This window comes from Rattus norvegicus, chromosome 6 (genome assembly GCF_021556685.1).
Source record: "Rattus norvegicus strain SHRSP/BbbUtx chromosome 6, alternate assembly SHRSP_T2T, whole genome shotgun sequence".
In the NCBI taxonomy this organism is placed as follows: Eukaryota; Metazoa; Chordata; class Mammalia; order Rodentia; family Muridae; genus Rattus; species Rattus norvegicus.
In genome coordinates, this window is record NC_141539.1 from 31,960,243 (window position 1) to 31,979,389 (window position 19,147).

General features: G+C 49.7%; 1 protein-coding gene across 2 annotated transcripts; it reads right to left on the reverse strand.

Moving 5' to 3' along the window:
* Positions 1-6,099: 6,099 nt before the first annotated feature.
* On the reverse strand, positions 6,100-17,969 carry Slc35f6 (solute carrier family 35, member F6). Of its 2 annotated transcripts, none has more exons than XM_087552524.1 (6): positions 14,479-17,969; positions 10,810-10,882; positions 9,977-10,148; positions 9,553-9,765; positions 8,840-8,950; positions 6,100-8,339 (listed from the first exon to the last, which is right to left on the reverse strand). In XM_087552524.1, the coding sequence occupies exons 1-6, from the start codon at positions 14,658-14,660 to the stop codon at positions 7,867-7,869; spliced, it is 1,224 nt and encodes a 407-aa protein (XP_087408650.1). In that variant the 5' UTR covers positions 14,661-17,969; the 3' UTR covers positions 6,100-7,866.
* Between the last annotated feature and the right edge of the window lie 1,178 nt (positions 17,970-19,147).

The window sequence follows — 19,147 nt, forward strand, 5'->3', positions numbered from 1 at the left end:
TGTCCGAGAAAAACCGTCTTTTCCCTTTTCTCCTGGGGGTAAAATGAATTCAGGTCATGTCTCCCTAATTAGAATAAAGAGAATTTCAGTTTCGTCATTTTGCTTTTTTGAGTTTTCTAAATGATCTATCGTGAACGTGTACTCTAATCAGGAAAATACTTATATAATCAGTGGTTTCATAGAAGCCTTGTGGAACATTGGGGTGGGTGGTGTAAAATGGCGCAGCTGCTATGGAAATGTGTCATGGTTCGAATTTGAAATGTCCTCCAAAAGCTTGGTGTTCCCTGTTCAGGAGTGGGGACTTTGGGAGATGATTGGGCCACAGGTGCTCTGGCGTCATCTGTGGATTCCTTTAATCCCAGCACTCGGGAAATAGAAGCAGGTTTGTTACAAGCTCAGGGGCAGCCGACCTACCTAGTGAGTTCCAGGCTTGTCAGAGCTGTGAGTGAGATTTTATTTTATTTTGTCTCAAACAAACAAAAAGCCAACAGCCAACTGGTTCAAGCTCCAGTATGCTACCTACAAACACAACATTTAAACACAGAATTACTATATGATCCAGAAGTCAAAGACACACACACATACACACACACACACACACACACACACACACACACACACACACGAGAACTAAAATCAGGAATTTCAACAGATATATACATGCTTGTGCTCACAGCAATTTTACTAACAATGACTAATAGTGAAAAGTACCTGACTGCCCATCAGCAAATGCATAAAGGGAATGGCTGGTGACATATTATTCACCTTAAAAAGGGGAAGAATTTCTGTCATATGCTGCATCGATGAACCTTGAATCATTATGGTAGTTGACATAAGCTAGTCACAAAAAGGTCACCAGTCCATGATTCCAATGAGATGGGGCAGATACCAAGAGTGGTCAAATTCATTAAGATAGAAACTAGAATGGTGGTGGCTAGGCGCTGGGAGGATGGATAACAGAGTTATTGTTTAGTGGGCACAGTTTCTGATTGGGAAGTGAAAGCAGTTCTAGAGACGGATGGTGGTGGTGTACTATGTATGATATTAATTCTTCAATATTTTATGCTTACTATAGAGAGAAGAACTAAAGGAAGGTTCTCACTAAGTCTTTTAGGGTATAGTCAAATCGCAGAAAGACGACCCCACCATACCACCACTGAAGAGATCCAGACCTTCAGACTAACTAGAGGCAATCTTCACGCATGAAGTCTGCTTTAGACACATAGCCCTTTAGTAAATTAGAAGTAGAAAACTGGATTGAAGACAGACTCTAGAATTTCATAAGAAACTGGTGAAACTAACTGCCTACGAAATCGTAACGGTGTGTGGGTTAAGGTATAAGGGGAGTAATGCTTATTAATGTACACATTTTGGCATATTTTGGTTTTTGAACCAGTTGGACTGTCGTACTGCTACCTGCAGCTCTGCGGGGGTGGGGGAGGGGCGCCGGAAGGAGCCAGGGCAAAATCTGAAATGGGGGTCCACAGCTCGCGTCTTCCTTTGCCAGACTGAAAAGGGAAACAGTGAAAGTCTGGGACAGACGCTGTGGTTCTCGGTTTCCTCTTTGGGTACCTGCGTGTCATTGGTGTACTGCCGGGAGTCAGGAATGGGGTTCTGAGGCTTTATCTGTCTCCTCTGGCATCTGGGCATACCAGGAGGAGAGGGCGAGGCAGAACTCAGGACAAGTGAAACCTGGCCTGGTTGGGAGTGAGGGCGGGAGGGAAGACCTTACTCAGGAGTCCTAGATACAGCTCTTTCGAAGGCCTTCCCCACCTCGATTCTGATTTAAGCAACTCTCCAAGACAATCCTCGCTTGTTTTTATTGCTTTATTTAATGATGGATGTGAATGCATATACTTTATTTGGGGTGAACCAGGGCTTATATACCTCTTGTGGGAAGGAATACCCAGGAAGGGCTGCTCATTGGCTCAGGGCTCTCTAGACATCTCATTAGCATGGAGAACTCCAGGTGTGGTGCTGTGTGACTCAGTCCCCACGGTCTTCAATGGGGTGTTAGGGTTACATGTTCCAGAGCAGGTAGGAGTGGCTTCACTGCTGTCAGTCTGAGATCTCTGAGAGTCCCAGGATCTGAGCTCAACCGTTCTAGTTCTTATGTCTGTCTGGTAACACAGTCCCATATGCCGTATATTGAACTACTGATTTTTAAAAAAATATGTTGAATGAAAGCAAAGTGGGCTGAAGAAGTCACATTGAACACTGAGCTCAAGATGAGTTGACTGGAATAAGAGTAGTAAATCGTAGATCATAGAAACCCTCAGAACTAACAGGTAAGTTCAGCATAGGAGAAAGAAAGGGGAGATATTAGTTGGTTGTGTCAGCATGTCTGAGACAAGAAACTCGTTCGGTTAAAGCTGACATCACATAGGAATGAGCAGGTGAGTTCAGATTTGAACGTGGCCTCTACCTTCTGTCACCACACCATTGCTTCTTGTAGATCTTTTGCTTTCTGTTTACTGAAGAGTGAGGTGGGTGTGAGTGTGCATATCTGTGGTCCTGGATACTCTAGAGTCTTGAGGCAGGAAGATCATTTAGGCCCAGGGATTCTGGCCTAGAATATGCTTGGCTGATTTGGTATTAACATGGTGACCTGGGAGTTGGGAACCATCAGGAGGTTGCTCATGCTAATTGGAAACTCTGGCTTGAGCAGTACAGTGAGAAGTGATGGGGAAGAGAGGGAGAGAGAAGAGATGAGTGTTCGTCTGACTCAAGGAGCTATGAGATTGAGTCCCCTGCCTCACCCAGCTTGAGTTTTCTTCCTCCTCTTCTCCCCCTCTTCCTCCTCCTGTTCTATATTTTCTACATTACTCAATAGAGGTATGGCTTGAAAAATGTCAATCCTGATGGGCACTGGTGGTCATGACCTGTTATCCCACCTACTTGGGAGGCTGAGGAAGCAGACAGAAAATTTAAGGATTGCCTAAGTTACAGGGCAAGCACAAGGCTGGTCATGGGGAACTTAGAAAGACCCTGCATTAAAATCAAAAGTAAAAAGAGGGATGACAAAATAGATCATTGGTAGAGGGCTTGCCTCACAAGCACGAGGCCTCTTGGGTTCAGTTTTCAACACATTCACACAGGCATGTGTACACAGACGCTCGAACATGTACAAACACACCCAACTTTAGGGCCACTTTCATATCAGAACCTACAGCTCTCATCAGCTCAGGGCCAGGGCTTGAGTGTGGCCTTTACACAAGCTTTTACATAAGCTTGGACCCTGGCTGCATAGGTGCTGCCTCTGTGACTTTGGAGATTCACTCGCCTGCCAAATGTGATAGTTTTGCTCTTGTACAGTCCAGGTAGTGACAGTTTTCATCACTGGGGCACTTCTCTCACTCAGAAGTTGCATTTCCTCCTTAGAGACCCTCTTGGGCTGTGGCTTTCCTTTCCAGGAACGGGTCCTCATGGGACAATGGACCATTCCAGGAAACCTGGTAAGATGTTGGGAGTCTGAGACCCCGAAAACTCAGGTACACACACCTGAGACGGCAGGCGCCTCCCTGCTCCCTGTCAGATTCCTGGCCTGGAACACATGCCATGTTCTCCACTCTCCCCTTATAGGTCACATTGCCCAGAGGCTGGTCATGGGGAACTTAGAAAGACCCTGCATCAAAATCAAAAGTAAAAAGAGTCCCTTGCTCCCTACAAGTGCACCCACCTACTGTGCTTGAGAAAGGCTTCTCACCTCTGGGGAGGCTCCTGAGGTTGGTCGGCCGGGTAGGCATCCTGGGAGTTAAGAGTTCATTCATGGCCTCGGGTTCATCAGGATGCTCTTCCGCCTGAGTTCTCCATGAGCTACCTAGAGGCCCTGAGGGTTTAGCCAATAAGCTCCTCTTCCTTGGCATTCCTCCCTGCAAAAGGTATTTAATCCCTGGTTCACCCTGAGGAGTATGCATTCATTTTCCACGATAGATGGTTGATACAATGGTATGGATAAACATGGATTGTTTCTACCATTGAGACTGCTGTGGGGGAGCATGGAGAAGGCCTTCACCTAGAGAGCTAAATTTCCCATAGAAGACCCATCTGTGCCCCTAGACAACCTCTGCTACCTTTGCCAATGAGCTAACCTGGGCTCACCCTCTGCCTGTGAGCCCCCAGTGGTCCTGGCCTCGTTGCAGGCTCATGGACCCCCAATCCTTTGTTTCCGACTCTGCTGTGCAACACTCTACCAGGGACTAGATGTCTGGAGGTCAGAACCCCAACTTTGGCTTCCCACGTCTCAGACTGACTCTTCCCTGAAGCCCAGCACCCAACCCTGTTTACCCTGCTCTAATACTACTGGCATAGGCTGGGGACTGCATTTCCTTGAAGTTGTCTTGTAGAGTCTACACGCATACGCAAGAAGATGTATAGACATCTGCTTATACACATGTACTTGAACATGCATATATATATATATATATATATATATACATATATTCACATACATTTAAAAAGGAGATAAGGTTCACTAAAGTTGATTCTGCCCCTTTCTGCCCATGTGGCTCAAATGATCCCAAAGTGGAGGTACACTTGGGACCAATGTACTGCAGACAAATACAGTCTAGAAACAAAATGCCTCTCTGCCTCCTGTGGCAGCAAGGTGTGCTACCCATGGTCCTCAGCTCTTTCTACCCCTGACAACCACTGCTTCCTTCTCTACCACTTCTGAAGGAAAACTACTTTAAACTCGACTGCTACAAAGCTCCCTTGTTGAGATCGGGCTGAAGGGGATACTTTGGATCCTGGAGTGATTACAGAGAATTCCATTGGACATGGCCACAGGGGAGGGGGGCACTTACACGGCAGCCTATGCTGCAGCTCCTTGGAGCACTCAGGCGGAGGAGCATCCTGATGAACCCGAGGCCATAAATGAACTCTTAACTCCCAGGATGCCTACCCGGCTGACCAACCTCAGGAGCCTCCCCAGAGGTGAGAAGCCTTTCTCAAGCACAGTAGGTGGGTGCACTTGTAGGGAGCAAGGGACAGGTTAGACTGCAAAAGCCCATGTGTCCTCATTTCTGGGTTATTGGTTTTTTGTGGCAAAGAACACAGTTACTCCATAGAAGTCATAGATGGCAGCATTACAGAACGGAGCTCAATGCTACACTCACACTTTTGATTAAGATTTCAAGAGTGAATCATGAGCTTCTATGGGTCACTGCTCCCAAACCCCAAACGCTAAGGATGTTAGTGTTTTGTTTACTATTGAGCTGCCACTAGGCCATTCCCATAAGCAATGACAGGATTAAGAGCCGGAGAGCCATAGTGGCTCTGCCTCAGAACTCAGTTTCCCCATGTCTAAAAAAGTGTTCAATGTTCAAGCTGGGTGGTGGTGGCTCACACCTTTAATCCCATTATTCTAGCAGTGGAGGCAGGAAGATCTCTGTGAGTTGGAGGCTAGGCTGGTCTACAAATCGAGTCCGAGGTTCCAGGACAGCCAGGACTGTTACATAGAGAAACCCAATCTCAACCTCTCTCCACAAAAAGTGTTAAAGAATGGTAACCCAGACTTCTAAGATTTCAGACTCCTGCTGATCTTGGGTTTTGAGAGATGTAGGAAGGTGGACGTGGTGACACATGCTTGTTTAGCACAAGTAGGGCAGTCCATGGGCGAGTCTGTCTACCAACTCTGGTCTCTCCATCTGTGGCAGAACGGGATGGGCAAGGAACCAGGGCATCTGGCATTGTTTGTAATAGGTTGTGCCCCCCACCCCGGGGGGGGGGCTTTCCATTTTGGGCCAGTGTAGCGCCTTTCAGGATTTTTTGAATTGTTACAACCACATGTGTATGATATATATGTGAATGTGGGTGCATGTGTGCCACAGAATGCATGAATGTCAGAGGACAAATTCAGGACTCAGTTTGCTCCTCCCACTGAGGGTTCTGGGGGTTGAACTCAGGGCTTCAGGCTTTCGAGGCAAGTGCTTTTACCTGTAGCTATAGGGTCTTCACTGTAAGGAGTAAATGACATTTGTACTTTTGACACTCAACATTTTTTCTAGATGATACTTTTAGGCTTGTTTTCTTTCATTAAAAAATGTCTAACGTTGACAATTTTTCATTTCTTCTTAAAAAACAAACTCCAAAACAACATTGTAGGGCCCTGGTTTTTATTTTTGTACAAGACAGCTGCCACTTTCTGTCACCTTGAGTAAATAGGCACAGAATTCCCATTTACTTCTCCCTGTGACAGACTGTAGTCCAGAGAAGCTTGGGGCTCTGGGACTCCGAGCTAACAGAAAGGAAGTTTCCTTCCTTGACACACCATTAGAATCTGTTGGAGTCAAATGCAAGGGCTTTGCTAATCAAGGCCCCTTCCCCTCACAAAGAAAGCTGTTAGTGTTTACTATTGAACTGCCACTTAGGACATCCCCACTTAAAACATCCCCACAGGCAAGGCTGTATGTAATTAAGGGCGGCCAGGGCCCCAGGGCTCCTTCCTGCTGCCTTTCTTCTACCGAGAGTGAGAGCATCTGCAGGGTAACAATATTAGTTTTTTTAGCCCAGTCATAGAAAGCCACCCCAAAGGCTCACAGAGACCTGTATAGCAGTGGGCCACACGTGGCTGGTTGGGACACTGGTTCTGTGCGTGCCTCACTTTGCCTCCTGGGAGTGCCTTGGCTTTTCCCTTTGCAGATATCATGAGAGGGAGTGAGGATGAAGCATTTAACCCAGTGCTGGGGATGCCAGCTTACCCACTAAGGAAGACCCCTGGTAAGTATGTCATCCTGTGGACACTATGGGTCTGGATTACTGGGAGTGGGGCCACACTGGCTCTAGGTCTAACAGTCATGGAGCTGCGGATATAGAGGCCTCTCAGGTCTTTGGCCCAAGCTGGCAGTAAGCACAGATCCCTCTTGCCAACAGGCTTTGGTCTCCTTAGTTTAAAATGGAAGCTTTTCTGGGCAGTGCTTCGCATTCCAGTCTCTCAGCACTTGGGAGGGTGAGGCAGGAAGGCTGAGTGTGAGGAAGTTGAATGCTGGTGCTACACAATAAGACTTTCGTTTCAAACAAAACAAAAGAAAACAAAACAAGTTTGTGAAGTGATTTCCAAGGGCTGCCAGGAATGCCCCAGGCAGAGAGGCCTTGGGGTCTGAAGAACAGAACATCAAAACATCAAGGAAGTGTTGGGCATGAAGATGTACACTTTTAATCCGCACTGAGGAAGTAGTAGGTGAATCTCTGTGAGTTTGAGGTTAGCCTGGTCTACATCATGAGTTTCAGGATAGCCAGGGCCATGTAATGGCAAAAACCCCAAGCCAAACCAAAATAAAAATATCAAAGAGCCCACCATGGGGAGGAGGAATACTGGTGTGCAACTCTTTTCTCATACCAGTGACAATCAGAGGCCCACAGGATGCTGGGGCTGCAAGGCACCAAGGACACATTATGTACACCTGTGCTGCAAAGCACAGACCTGGGCACGCACAGAGCCTGCAGCTGAGCCAGAAACCAGGTTTTTAGACAGGCTTTGCAGAATAGTCTCTTAGTTCTGGTTTGAACCTGTTAGCTGACTTCTCTGTAGCTTACAGTTCAGAAGCTAGATATTCTACCACAAGTTAGTGTGTAACAGAAATACTAGGGTTGTAATTTCTTGCCATTCAAGTTCGCAATTTTGTTCTAGTGCAGCAGAACTGGGAGGCTGAGAGTGGTTGCCATAGCTGAGCCTGTGGGGGCTGGGTCCCAATATTTCAGGCCTCAGGAATAAAGCAGGACCTGGTGTCCTCCCATCCTCTCCAGCAGCAACTGTGCAGTGGGGTCAGTAGGGATGGGTGGGGTGAGGCCTTGGGACAGGGCACTCACAGCCCACCGGTCTGCATGGCCTCAGCCATCTGGTGGCAATAGAGATCCCACTGCAGCTCAGCTGGTCTCATTGATGGGAGTCCGGCTGTCACCCAGCAGTCTCTCTTGCTCTCCCTCCTGGGTAGGGTGTCGCCAGCGTCTGGACAGGCAGGCTAGCAGTGGTCGGTGCAGCCCGTTGTACAGGGCGGTGCCCATAAGGAGGATGAGGAAACCAAGGATCTGCAGTGGATGGAAGACCTCCCAGCCCAGTGCGAGGGTGAAGGCCCAGATGACCACGGTGCGCAGGGTGTCTAGTACCATGCGGGTGGTGGCACTCAGTTCCTTGGTGACACTGATCCCCGAAAAGTTGAAGAAGGCAATGCTGCTGATGTTACCCAGCAGAGCCAGGGCGATCAGGGGCTGCCGGCCCACCTGGCAGAAGGCATCCAGAGCGTCTTCCAGCACCCCACGAGGGTTGCCACTAAAGGAGGCAGTGGGGATGTAGTACATGGGTACCAGCAGTAGGGAGAGGATCACAAAGCCGAAGAAGCCTGGGGGAGGCAAACACAGACATCACATTCGCCACCCTGCCTGGGCTCCCAGCACGGCCCACAGGCGCTCTCATCTCTGAATCACCGTCTTTGTTAGGTTCCTGTTGTGCACTCCCGGGGTCTGTCCCTCTGCCCAGTGTCAACCCGATATTGCAACTCACTGGTTTCCAAACTCACCCTGTCAGGAAGCCCCTCTTCCTTCCCCCTGCCTGTTGGAGCTGTGGCTCTGAGAGACTCAGAACTGCCCAGCAATGAGGTACCTGAGTATAACTGGTCAAAGCTCAGATGCACTGTCTGGCCCCTTCCTGGCTGTCAGTCCCTCTAGAAGAGGTGTATGTCTTGCTCATTTTCCTTCTGTCCCTCTCACCTGGCCTGTGCCCCTCTGAGGAATGGAGGCTCACTCTATCAAGCTACCAGCCCACTTTTATGTGTCACAGCACACACTGCCCCAGTAGACCCTTCCCTCCAGCCACTGCTCCCAGGCCTGTGCCCACACGCACCCTCGATGCCCACTGCCTGGAGTGGGTGGATGTTGTGTTTGTAGACAAACTTCTCCTCTAGCACCATCTGGATGGCAATGATGATCTGGGCCATGATGATCAACAAGTCACCTGAGGAAAAGAAGCTCCAGTCAAGCAGGGCACCGGGAACTAGGGTTGTGGGTAGTGATGGGAGAGTCCAGGGACAAAACAGCAAGTCAGCTTCCTGGTTTTTCAGGGTTGAGCATGGGTCCTGACTTCCTGGCCTTGAGGGTAGGACAGCAAGCAGGCCTAGGCTTCCAGAAGGGCCAGAGACCTGCCTTGGCCTGAGACTGCACCTGTGGTAGGTAGGTCCTTCAGGGAGCAGCAGGCTTAAGACAAGACACGTCAGGTTCATCTGTGAACCTGATGGGCTCAGGAGGTCACTTCAGGGTACAGTGTGCTACAGCGGTTCCTGCTGGGTCTGGGTTACTATGATGAGAAAAGCTTGGGACTGGGCATGTGTCAGTGATTGGCCCTTCTGTTCCACAGGACTAGATAGCCTCCTCATGCTGCTTGTCTTCTCTCTTCCTTGGTCCAGTCACACTTCTTCTGGTCTCCCTCATACTTCTACTCATCAAGAGCAGGTATATGACCCAACCCAGGACACATGGACGGCAGGGCCTGGGTGAATCTGTGGGTTAACTTTCTGTAGGCTTCCAGAGGGGAGGGGACAGGAGGAGCAGTTGCCTCACCTGTGATTACTTCACTGAGCTTGTGTTGACTGTCATGCTTGCTCAGGAGGTCAGCCAGGCCAACGACCACCAGTCCCGCAATAGTGATCAGGATGCCCAGCCACTGGCTTGGTACCAGCCTCCGGTCCAGGAAGGCCACTGAGAACAGGCCTGTGAAGATGATCACTGCACCCCGCAGCATCTGGAAGCTTGAGGCACTGGTCATGTTCAGGGCTAGCAAAGAGCAGACTTGATTACTAGCTGTTAAGGGCAGAGGCTGGCTGCCAGCAAGATGTCCCAGGGAGTAGGAACAAGATGAGCTTGCCCTTACTAAGTCTTGGAGAGGCACAAATGAATTCTGTGGGGGAGCCATAGGTGTCGAGGGTGATGTTGACTCTCAGGGAGTCCCTTAAGCATGGCCTCGCTGGCCAGGTTACTTACTTACCCACATACATGATGCTAGTCCCAGTCATGTCACATAGGGCTGGGGGCAGGAAAAGTAGGGCGTTGAAGGGCTGCCGGGGCTCTACACTGGAGTCTGATTGTCTTCTGGCTCGGCATTTGAGCAGGTAGAAGGCAGCAAGGCACGAGAACTCTCCCAGGAACATGCCCACTGCCTGCAGGAACAGGACACAAGGAATCTGCACTGAGGCTCTTGGGGTCACCTTTAGTAGTATTGTGTTTTGTTCTAACATAACTGCACTTTAGGCAAGAGCTAACCTAGAACTCCAAAATGTCAAACAGACAAAGGTGGAGCAGCTGTGGGTGGCCAGCCAGGCCACTAGGCCTGTCACAGGGGCCCCAGAACATCTGATTGGACACCCTATGGAGTGTGGCACAGTGTAAAAATCAGCCTGTCAGGCAGACGGTTTCCAATCCAGATATAGAACAGACTCAGACAGTTCAAAGGCTCATGGAAGGCTCGATGGCCACACTGGGGAATAACTTCCAACTCTCAGTCCAGAAATGGGGATCTTTCATGTGCCCATGCCCGTGAAGCTCTGTGCTCAAGGGAGATGCATAGATACTCTTCTCACTGGAGCTAGTGTTTCCACATGTCCACACAGTGAGAGTGTGAGCGCTCAGCAGGACTCATGCAGACCTCCCATAGACAACTAGGCCCTTCCAGGAGTGCTCTCGGAACTCTTGACTCTATTCTGGGAGAGCAGAGAGGTGCATAGCTTTTGGGGAACTATGCTGGCTTAGACTGGGAAAGAGACCAGGTGCAGGGGTGCCTGGATAAAACCCGGGGGATGGGCAGGAGGATTACACTGGTACCTGGACGAAGGGATGCTTGAAGCTGTGCTCCTGGCTTCCTCCACAGCCCTCAGCTTCGAAGTTGTCCGCCCACCTGCAGCAAGAGGGAAGGTCAGACTGGTGGCATGATCAACTGTCCACCTGGCTGGACTCAGTCAGTCCCAGATGACACTGCTTTTCAGAGGAGCCTGTCTCCATGGTTAGGAGTTTTAAGACATACTTCATCAACTTAGAAATCAGATATTACACCAGTGTTGTTTATATGAAACATGTTATGTCCATTGTTCATTACTCCTCAAAAATAAGACTAAACCACCACTTAAAATTTAGTGTATTACACACACTCATGGTAAAAACAAGATTCCCCCTCCCTTTTCTCTTTTTTTCCTGAGACAAGGTCTCACTATACAATCTAGACTTGAACTTGAAATCCTCCTGCCTCAGGTTCCTGAGTGCTGGGATTATAGGAACGTACCAAGATTGGCAGCAAAGTTGCTCTCTCATATCTGATAACTTTATTGTAACTTGTGTGGTGCCTTTTGAAGTCTTTGGATTGTTAAAGGGAACAGTACACAAAAAGTACCAAGAGTCTTTGGTCATCTGGGGAGGAGGCCACACATCTGTAAGCTTAGCATTAAAGAGGTCAAGCCTGATGTGAGCTCAAGATCAGTCTGAGCTACACAGTGAGTTTGAGGCTAGCTTGGACTATGTGTAGAGATCTGCCACCAACCAGCCGGCCGACAGGCCAGCCAACCAGCCAACCAACTAACCAACCAACCAGCTAGCCAGCCAGTCAACCAACCAACTTACCATCCATCCAACCAGCCAGCCAAGCCTCTGGCCTAGAGGGGCACTCTGGTCCAGGAGATCATTAAATCCTTCACAGCCTTGAACGCCTTGCTAATACCTAATACATGTGATACTTGTTACGGCGTAACGTGCCAATGAGAACCACCACAGACAGAGACCAGTGGTGGGACTGGTCCCAATCTAGCCCAGAACCCTTCAGGCAGCTATACCCATCATTCTGAATTGTTGCCACCTGAACACAAAATGGAAGTCATTTCCTCATCCTGGTGCTATACTTTTAGATCACAGACTGACACTTAAGACCTTCCAGACCTAGATCTAGCAGTGTGGCTATTACCCAGAAGCACCCTGGGCTGCTTGTGCAGGTCACATCTAATGCTCATTCTGGTCCCATACTCGCTGAGGTCTGAATCAGTTTAGCAGAGGCCCTTCCGCACTCTCCTCCCGCTGCTCCCTGCACAGCCCGATGTTTTGAGTGACTGACTGAGCCTTCCAGACCGTAGCTTGTGAATGTGATAGATGCTTTGGCCCCAAGCCCAGTGTCCATGAGATTTATTTCCCACAGGTCTGAGGTGGCCTCTGATGATGCAACAGAAACAGTATGGGCCTGCCTTGTGGGAAGTTAGCTGGCCGGCTGCCTAGTTGAAACTTTCTCTTTAAGAGCAGTTATGCTTTCTCTACAAGGTAGGCCTGGTTTGTCTGGACAGGTATTGCTTGGCTGGCTTCTGACTAGAGAAATGGGATCTCTTTGTATCAAAGAACCTATCCAACCAAGGGACTAGGTGTCAGTTACCAACACAGTGCGAGTCTTCAGGCCTGGGAGGAGACAAGAGTAGGGGTCTTGGCTCACAATGCATGTTTCACAGACAAGGTCCCAAATCCATCCTCAAAGTGTCTGAGGATGACAGCTATGCCCCTTAAAGTCAGATGGCTCTTTGATGCCTGGCCCTGCTTCCTCAACAACTCTTTAGCCTAAAAGACTTTTTATTTTCTCCTATGAGACAGGGTCTCAATAGGTAGCCCTGGCTGGCTAAAAACTCACAATGAGGACCAGACTGGTCCCAAACTCACACAAATCCACTTGCCTCTGCTGGAGTCAAAGGCATGCACCACCACAAACATGTTTTTTAACAGGTAACTCTTTGAGCCCTGCCTGTGCCAGGCCTGTGTAGAGCACACTGCACAGGTGGTGTAATTAAGCCTTATAAGGACTGTCGCTTTCAGAGGGCGACTCAGGCTCAGGATGCAGAGGGAAGTTTGGGTTTTCCCAGCTGACAACGTGCACACCTGTGGTCAAGCCCTGATGCAGCTATCAGAAACACAGAGAACACACACAGGTCGGTGTTCTGTCACACACAACTGGGCTCCAGAGATTCCCAGGCCAACACTGACAGGTGTCAAACTAGTAGATAACACAAGCCCTAAAAGCCAGGCCTCGGGGGGTTCAGTACACACCCCTTCAAGTCCTTTCCCCTTCCCATTCCCCAGGCATCAGAACCACCTTGCCCTGGGTGGGGTCAGTGTGGTCTCACTGGGCTGCTTACACGTTCCTGGGGGAGCTGTTGGCGTTCCTTCTAGGCTCCACCCCACAGTTAGCTGGCAACAGCCAGGCAGGCCTGGCTTACTATAAAAGGGGCTGGGGGCTAGAGTGATGGCTCAGTGGTTAAGAGCACTGACTGTTCTTCCAGAGGACCTGAGTTCAATTCCCAGCAACCACGTGGTGGCTCACAACCATCTGTAATGAGATCTGATGCCCTCTTCTGGTGTGTCTGAAGACATTACAGTGTACTTATATATAATAAATAAATAAATTTAAAAGGGGGGGGCTGTTTGCCTCCTCCTAGCCTTAATCTCTTACTCTGACTCTTTTCTCCCCGACCCCTTTGTTCCTCTCTCCCCTCCTTCCCTCACTCTTTCCTCCCTTCCCAACTCCCTTCCCCATGCCCTAAATAAACTCTGTTCTACACTATATCCATGGTATGGCTGGTACTTCAGGGGAAGGGAAGCCAAGGAACCCCTCCTACCTCACCATACCATGCTTCTATCAAACACATCCACAGCTCTTTTTCTTCTTTACAAAACACAACGCACGCAGTGACCCACTGCTACCCGAGACAGATGAGGCTAAAGGGGTTCTGCATGGTGTCTCCGAAGTTTCACAGCCATGACATGTGGAAGCAAAAGAAACTTAGCTCTCATCCTGCAAAAACCCTTATTCGACATATGGAGATGTCTAGGGTCCAAGATGGGCCACAGGACTCACAGTAAACGACTGGGCTAGTAGCCAGGGCTGGTATTGGAGATGCTAACGTCCAGTTTCTGTGCCTTCACCCTTCAACTTTTCCCAGCCTTCTTACTCTAGACTGTTTCTCCTGAGGTGAGGAGAGAGGCAGCCCTGCAGGTGGGCCTCCATTTCCTCTAGACACCTTCATGTGAAACCTTAGGGGGGGGATTCCCTCAGCTGGCAGAGGCCAGCTTCCCTCAGGGTTCCCCGAGTGTCACCAGGCAGGCTGTGGGGTGGCTAACTCTGCTGGGCGGTGAGTCACTTGGAGGAGACTTCCCTTGCTTACACTCAAAGCTCAGCATTCTAGTGGTGCACCCAGGGGTGACAGACACTGAATTAGTGTCTGAAATGTCCAGTCACTGCTGATTCCTGCACAATTGGTGCCACTTCCTCCTGAACCCACAGGTTGTCCAAGTAGTGAGACAGCTTCTTTGTCTCATCCAGGGGTCTCAGAAGGGCTGTGATTTCCCCATGAGAGGGTACATGGTTGGGGAACCCTCCAGTGCTGTTGGTGAGACCTTCCTGCAGTTTTGTGGGGGAACAGGGCAGAGATTCTCATGACAAATCTGATGTTCTCTCCATTCCTCTGCACTGACCTCCTGACAGGCTCTCTCAAGCTGCTCCACACTGAAGCAACAATGCCAAGCCATTCACAGAACCCAAAGGGTAGGTGCTGAAGACAAAAGCTGAAGGGACGGCGGGAGCTTCTTCTCTCAGGGGCCTGGTGATGCAGCACAGGGTCTCCAGCCCACAGGTGGAGGAGGCAAGCCAGGTTCATAAGCCCTCCCTGGCTGGGTAGGCTCTTCAACCCCCTGAAGCTGAGGTGGGGGTTGCCTCAGGAGCAGCTTAGGAGGGAGCTTTGAGGGTCTGTTTGACTTTGGTTCTTCTTGTGAGAACCTTAGCGGCATCTGGACACCGAGGCTCTGGAATGGGACCGGCCAGGAGCACCGAATCAGGCAGACAGGCTGGCTCAAAAATACAGTCAGCAGAAGTGGCTGGTGAGGGGACAAGGAAACAGACACTGAAAGGAGAAGCAAAACTTCCCAGGCAGGGAGCTTAGCCAACACTCAGAGAGGGGTGCAGGATTATTCAAGGTTGCAGTGTGGGCTTTTCTCCTTATGGACATGTGATATAGCTCTCTGTCGTCCTCTAAAGCATGCTGAGTGGGTAGAAGAGAGCTGACCAGTGGTCCCTGCAGAGGTGGCCAATCTCTAGGGAGGGCAGCAGTGAGCTCCTTATGCAGGAGACACTGGCCAGGTCCACCAGAGGCTCTTAAAATGAGCAAGTGGGAAGACTGACAGGATTCCCCGACCAGGGTAGAGGCTTGCTGTCTAGTCCCATGAGGAGGGTACCCTGGAGGTGGGGGGTGGAAGTAGAAGATGCCATCTATAGGATTACCCATTCTAGACACAGTGGGGAGATAGGAAGCCCACAGAGCCAGGACTTTGGGGACAGTCCTAATGACTAGGATGGGGATGGGACTAATGTCCAGGCCTGGGTACCAATCCCTACTGATATCAGTAAGCGAAGTCACAAAGAGCAACCTCTTTTGTAAATTGTAGGGATCTGACTGGATGACTCTTGTTCATAACAATAATGAAATGCCCATGGGCTTGGTGGTGTACGACTGTATGCGTACAACTGTACTTGGGAGGTGAAGGCAGGAAGATCCTGTGCTCAAGGCCAGCTAGAGACTACACAGTGAAACCCTTGTTTCAAAAGATAAACAGATAACCAGCAAGTCTTCCAAAATTAATGGTAAGGTATCCGCCCTACCTGGTAGTTAGGGTATGGATTCTAGAGTTGGAACACTTGGACTCAGACTGAAATCATCACTTGGGAACTGAGTTGGAGTTGCACGTGACTTTCTGTGCCTCGGTTTCCCATCTAGGGATGATGAACCCATCTACTTCCCTCCCCAAGATCACGGGAAAGGATACCAAGGTAGTTGGCCTGTAACTTGGTAGGCCTGGGTGCTGTGTACTGGCTGCCCTGGCTGTACCCAGTGGGAACTACTGGCCAGCAATGCCATTTTTAACCAGTATCCGCCTCCTGGTGAGCATGTGGCTTCCTTCTCCCAGAGTATCTTTTCTCATTGTTTCCTTTAGAACCACGTTTACAGTCCAGCTCTGGGCCCCATCTTAGGATGGGGTTGGTGCTCCTGAGAGGCCACACAAAAGGTGATGGGCTAAGGACAGGATCAAAGGTTAAGGCACTCACCGGGAGTCCTTCTGACTCTCCAGCAGCCTCAAAGGGTGGGGCTTCCTGGACTGAGGATCCCTTGGCTTCCTGCCTGACCGGTTTGGAGGAGGTTTTCAAAGGAACGACTGAGTCAGCTTGGTTTATCTAAGCAGTAGATGACCATTTGGATTCTTCCTGGGGACAGCAGCCTGGACAGGCTACTAGCCACTCTGAACATTAGGAGCAGTCCTTGGCTGGTATGAGAATTTCATCACAAGACACCCAGAGATAAGCCCATGGACTGCATAGGTCCAAAGACTGCATGGGTTCCATAGATTGTGCCCTCCTACAGGGGACTGGACTGGAGGGGCCCATGTCACTGGTACACATGTACACATCTGTCTCTTCCACCACGATATTAAATATCTCAGAGACAGGGACTTTATCCTGGTCAATTCTCCTCCTCCACACTGTAGCTGCCTTACAGTCACCTGATGAGTGTCTGCTTCTCCCTTGAACACTTCACAGCTTTGAAAGACTTTGTCAGACACAAGAAGCCTGAGAAGTAAATAAGAAATGGCTATGCAAGGTTCACAGCCAGCTTCTCAATGCACAGAGGCCCAGGAAACCTTGAGCGAAGCCCTGAAGGCCTTTTACCAGGAGCCACTACACCAACTCTCCTCCTAGCCAGGCCCAGTAAGACTGAGGCTGGACTTGGAGAGGAGCAGTGTGGCCCATGCGCACGCACGCACACACTGGACAAAGGGCAGATGCTACCGGCACACTGAGGATTTTGGAGGGTAAATAGACTAAGAGAGGCCTTGCCCAGAGGTGGAGGCAGATAAACTGACAAAGAACTGACACGTTAAAGCAGAGGCCTGTAACGGAGGAGACCATGTTGGATTTCTCAGCTTTGAAGACTGTTACTCCCACACACCAGAGTGGAAGGACCTAGCTACCATTCTGGTTTGTGTTAAGGACTCCCTCTCCCAGATAGACACTTTCTTTGATCCTGGAGGTCAGTCAGCCTTGTGGCTTCATTTTGAGACTGGTTTGTACCACCCGCCTCTCTGGATGGCACTTTCTAGGTGTTCTCATCATAGGCAGAGCCACAGAGTGGCTCCCAGCCTCGAGGAAACCTTTGGGTTTACCACACTGATTCTGTCTCTTTGCAATTCTCCCACTTTCAACAAGTCACTCCTCAGGTGGTGTGCCCTGATTATAGAGGGGAAAAGTCCAGGTGGGCATCATTTGATGCTGTCAACAAGCCACTTGGAGTTGGCCCTTTTCTTTCCTGCCTCCAAACCTCTGCCACATTAGAGTCCTAACTAAGCATCAAGTTGTAGTCTAATTCCTTTATTTCCTCATGATCGACCCCATAGCCACCTCCTAATGGCTTGCCTATCCCTTCAGCTCGGCCACTCCTGGAGCACCGGTGCTTCTTCTGCAGACCCCCAGCCCCTAACGAAGTCTCTCAGTCTGTGACCGCAGCGCCAAGAGCGCCGCCGGGAAAAACTGATCTAACCCTTCGGTTCAAAGACGAGGAAACTGAGGCTAGGAGATAGAAGTGATCGCGAATCAAAGTGGCGTTCAGATGCCCGCTTTCTTCCGGCCTCTCACCTCTTCGTCCACACCAGCGTGACTGAGACTGAGCTCTCGGTAATGTGGAGAGCTGGTGGGGTTGGAGAGTAGGGGACGGGCGGGATGTCCGTACCCACCGGCCCAGCAGGTCCCTCCCGGCCTGACCCAGACTCACTTTGCTGAAAGCGTGTTGATGGAGCCGGTGACCAGCATGAGCCCGGCCAGGAACAACTGGTACTTTGTCCAGGCCATAGTGGTGGACACCGGAGACCACCTAAACCAGCAGCTCCAACACGGGTCACCCGGGATGTGGTGTCTTCTACTCAAGAGCTTCCGGGCCGGGAGTCACATGACCCCGCTGGTCCCGCCCCCACCCGCTAGCCCCGCCCCGGAGCTGCCACTGGTCTGCTGTTGGCGAGCTGGAGAAGCTAGTGTTGCAAGGTCCCAGGCTAAGGCCACCAGATTTTCTTTTCTTTTCCTTTGCTCATCTTTTTCTTTTTGCGCTTCTAGTGTCTCGTGCTGCTGAGCGAGCCTTGTACTTTTGCAGCGTACATTCCCAGCCCCTTGGCTTTCTGGTTTGTAAAATGGGCTCTTGGGGTCATGTAGAGATGTTTAGGCGATCTTAGAGCATTTTGTAAACAGCTTTGAGAGGTTGAGACTGGCTACTTGGTAATAGTTACAGAATGGAATCTCCTTTCTCCAGGATCTCCAGAGAACTGGAGGCCTGGGAGAGATGTCCCTAGGGATCCCAGCCTGTTAAATTGCTCTCATCTTTCAGTAAAGGGGCATTAGAATCAAGTTCTAGCTTTCAGTAGGGTGTTAAACAGCTAAAACTAAAAAGCACAAACTGGGTGTGCATTCCCAGCACTTGAAAAGTGAAGGCAGGATGATCAGGAGCTCAGGGCCAGTTTCCACTCTAAGGAGTCTGAGACCAGCCTGAGTAACTAATTAAACTAATAATTAAAATGAAAACCTAAACCCAGAGAAACCCAAGGATTTAAGGTTAGCTTATGAGTGGCAGTAGTGTGTGTGTGTGTGTGTGTGTGTGTGTGTGTGTGTGTGTGTGTCTTGGGGGTGTGGACTCCGATGAAACGCAATGGCTTTTGTATAGTTCCTGCGTTAAGCTTCCCTAGGACCCCTATAAATACTGTTCAGAAGCATTCCTACAGAAAGTTCAGACCTTGGTTTGTGTGTAGAGGATTTCCAGCATTTAATTAATTAGTATTTGAAATAAGATCTTGTTATATAAGGCAGAAAGCTCACTAGGTACTCCAAGATGGTCTCCAGTTTACAACTGGCTATTAATTTGTTTAGAAAATACATTTATTTATTTGTGTATGTATTGGAGGGCACTTTCAAGGTGTGGTGCATGTGGAGGTCAGAGGACAACTTAGGGGAGTGGGTTCTCAGCTGCTAGCTACCTACCTTCTTGTTCCTTGTCGATGTGATCCGCAGCTCATGCCCAACCACAGGTAAAAACAAAATAACCCAAAACCCCCTTGA

Bases quoted from the DNA above. Each gene is read 5' to 3' on its own strand.
- Slc35f6 (XM_087552524.1), bottom strand. From the start codon at position 14,660: ATGAACCTGGCTTGCCTCCTCCACCTGTGGGCTGGAGACCCTGTGCTG. The intron at 10,149-10,809 runs GTACCAGTGTAA...CTGTTCCTGCAG, and splicing joins TCAAGCATCCCTTCGTCCAG to GCAGTGGGCATGTTCCTGGG. The intron at 8,951-9,552 runs GTGAGGCAACTG...TCTTTTCCTCAG, and splicing joins GCTCAGTGAAGTAATCACAG to GTGACTTGTTGATCATCATG.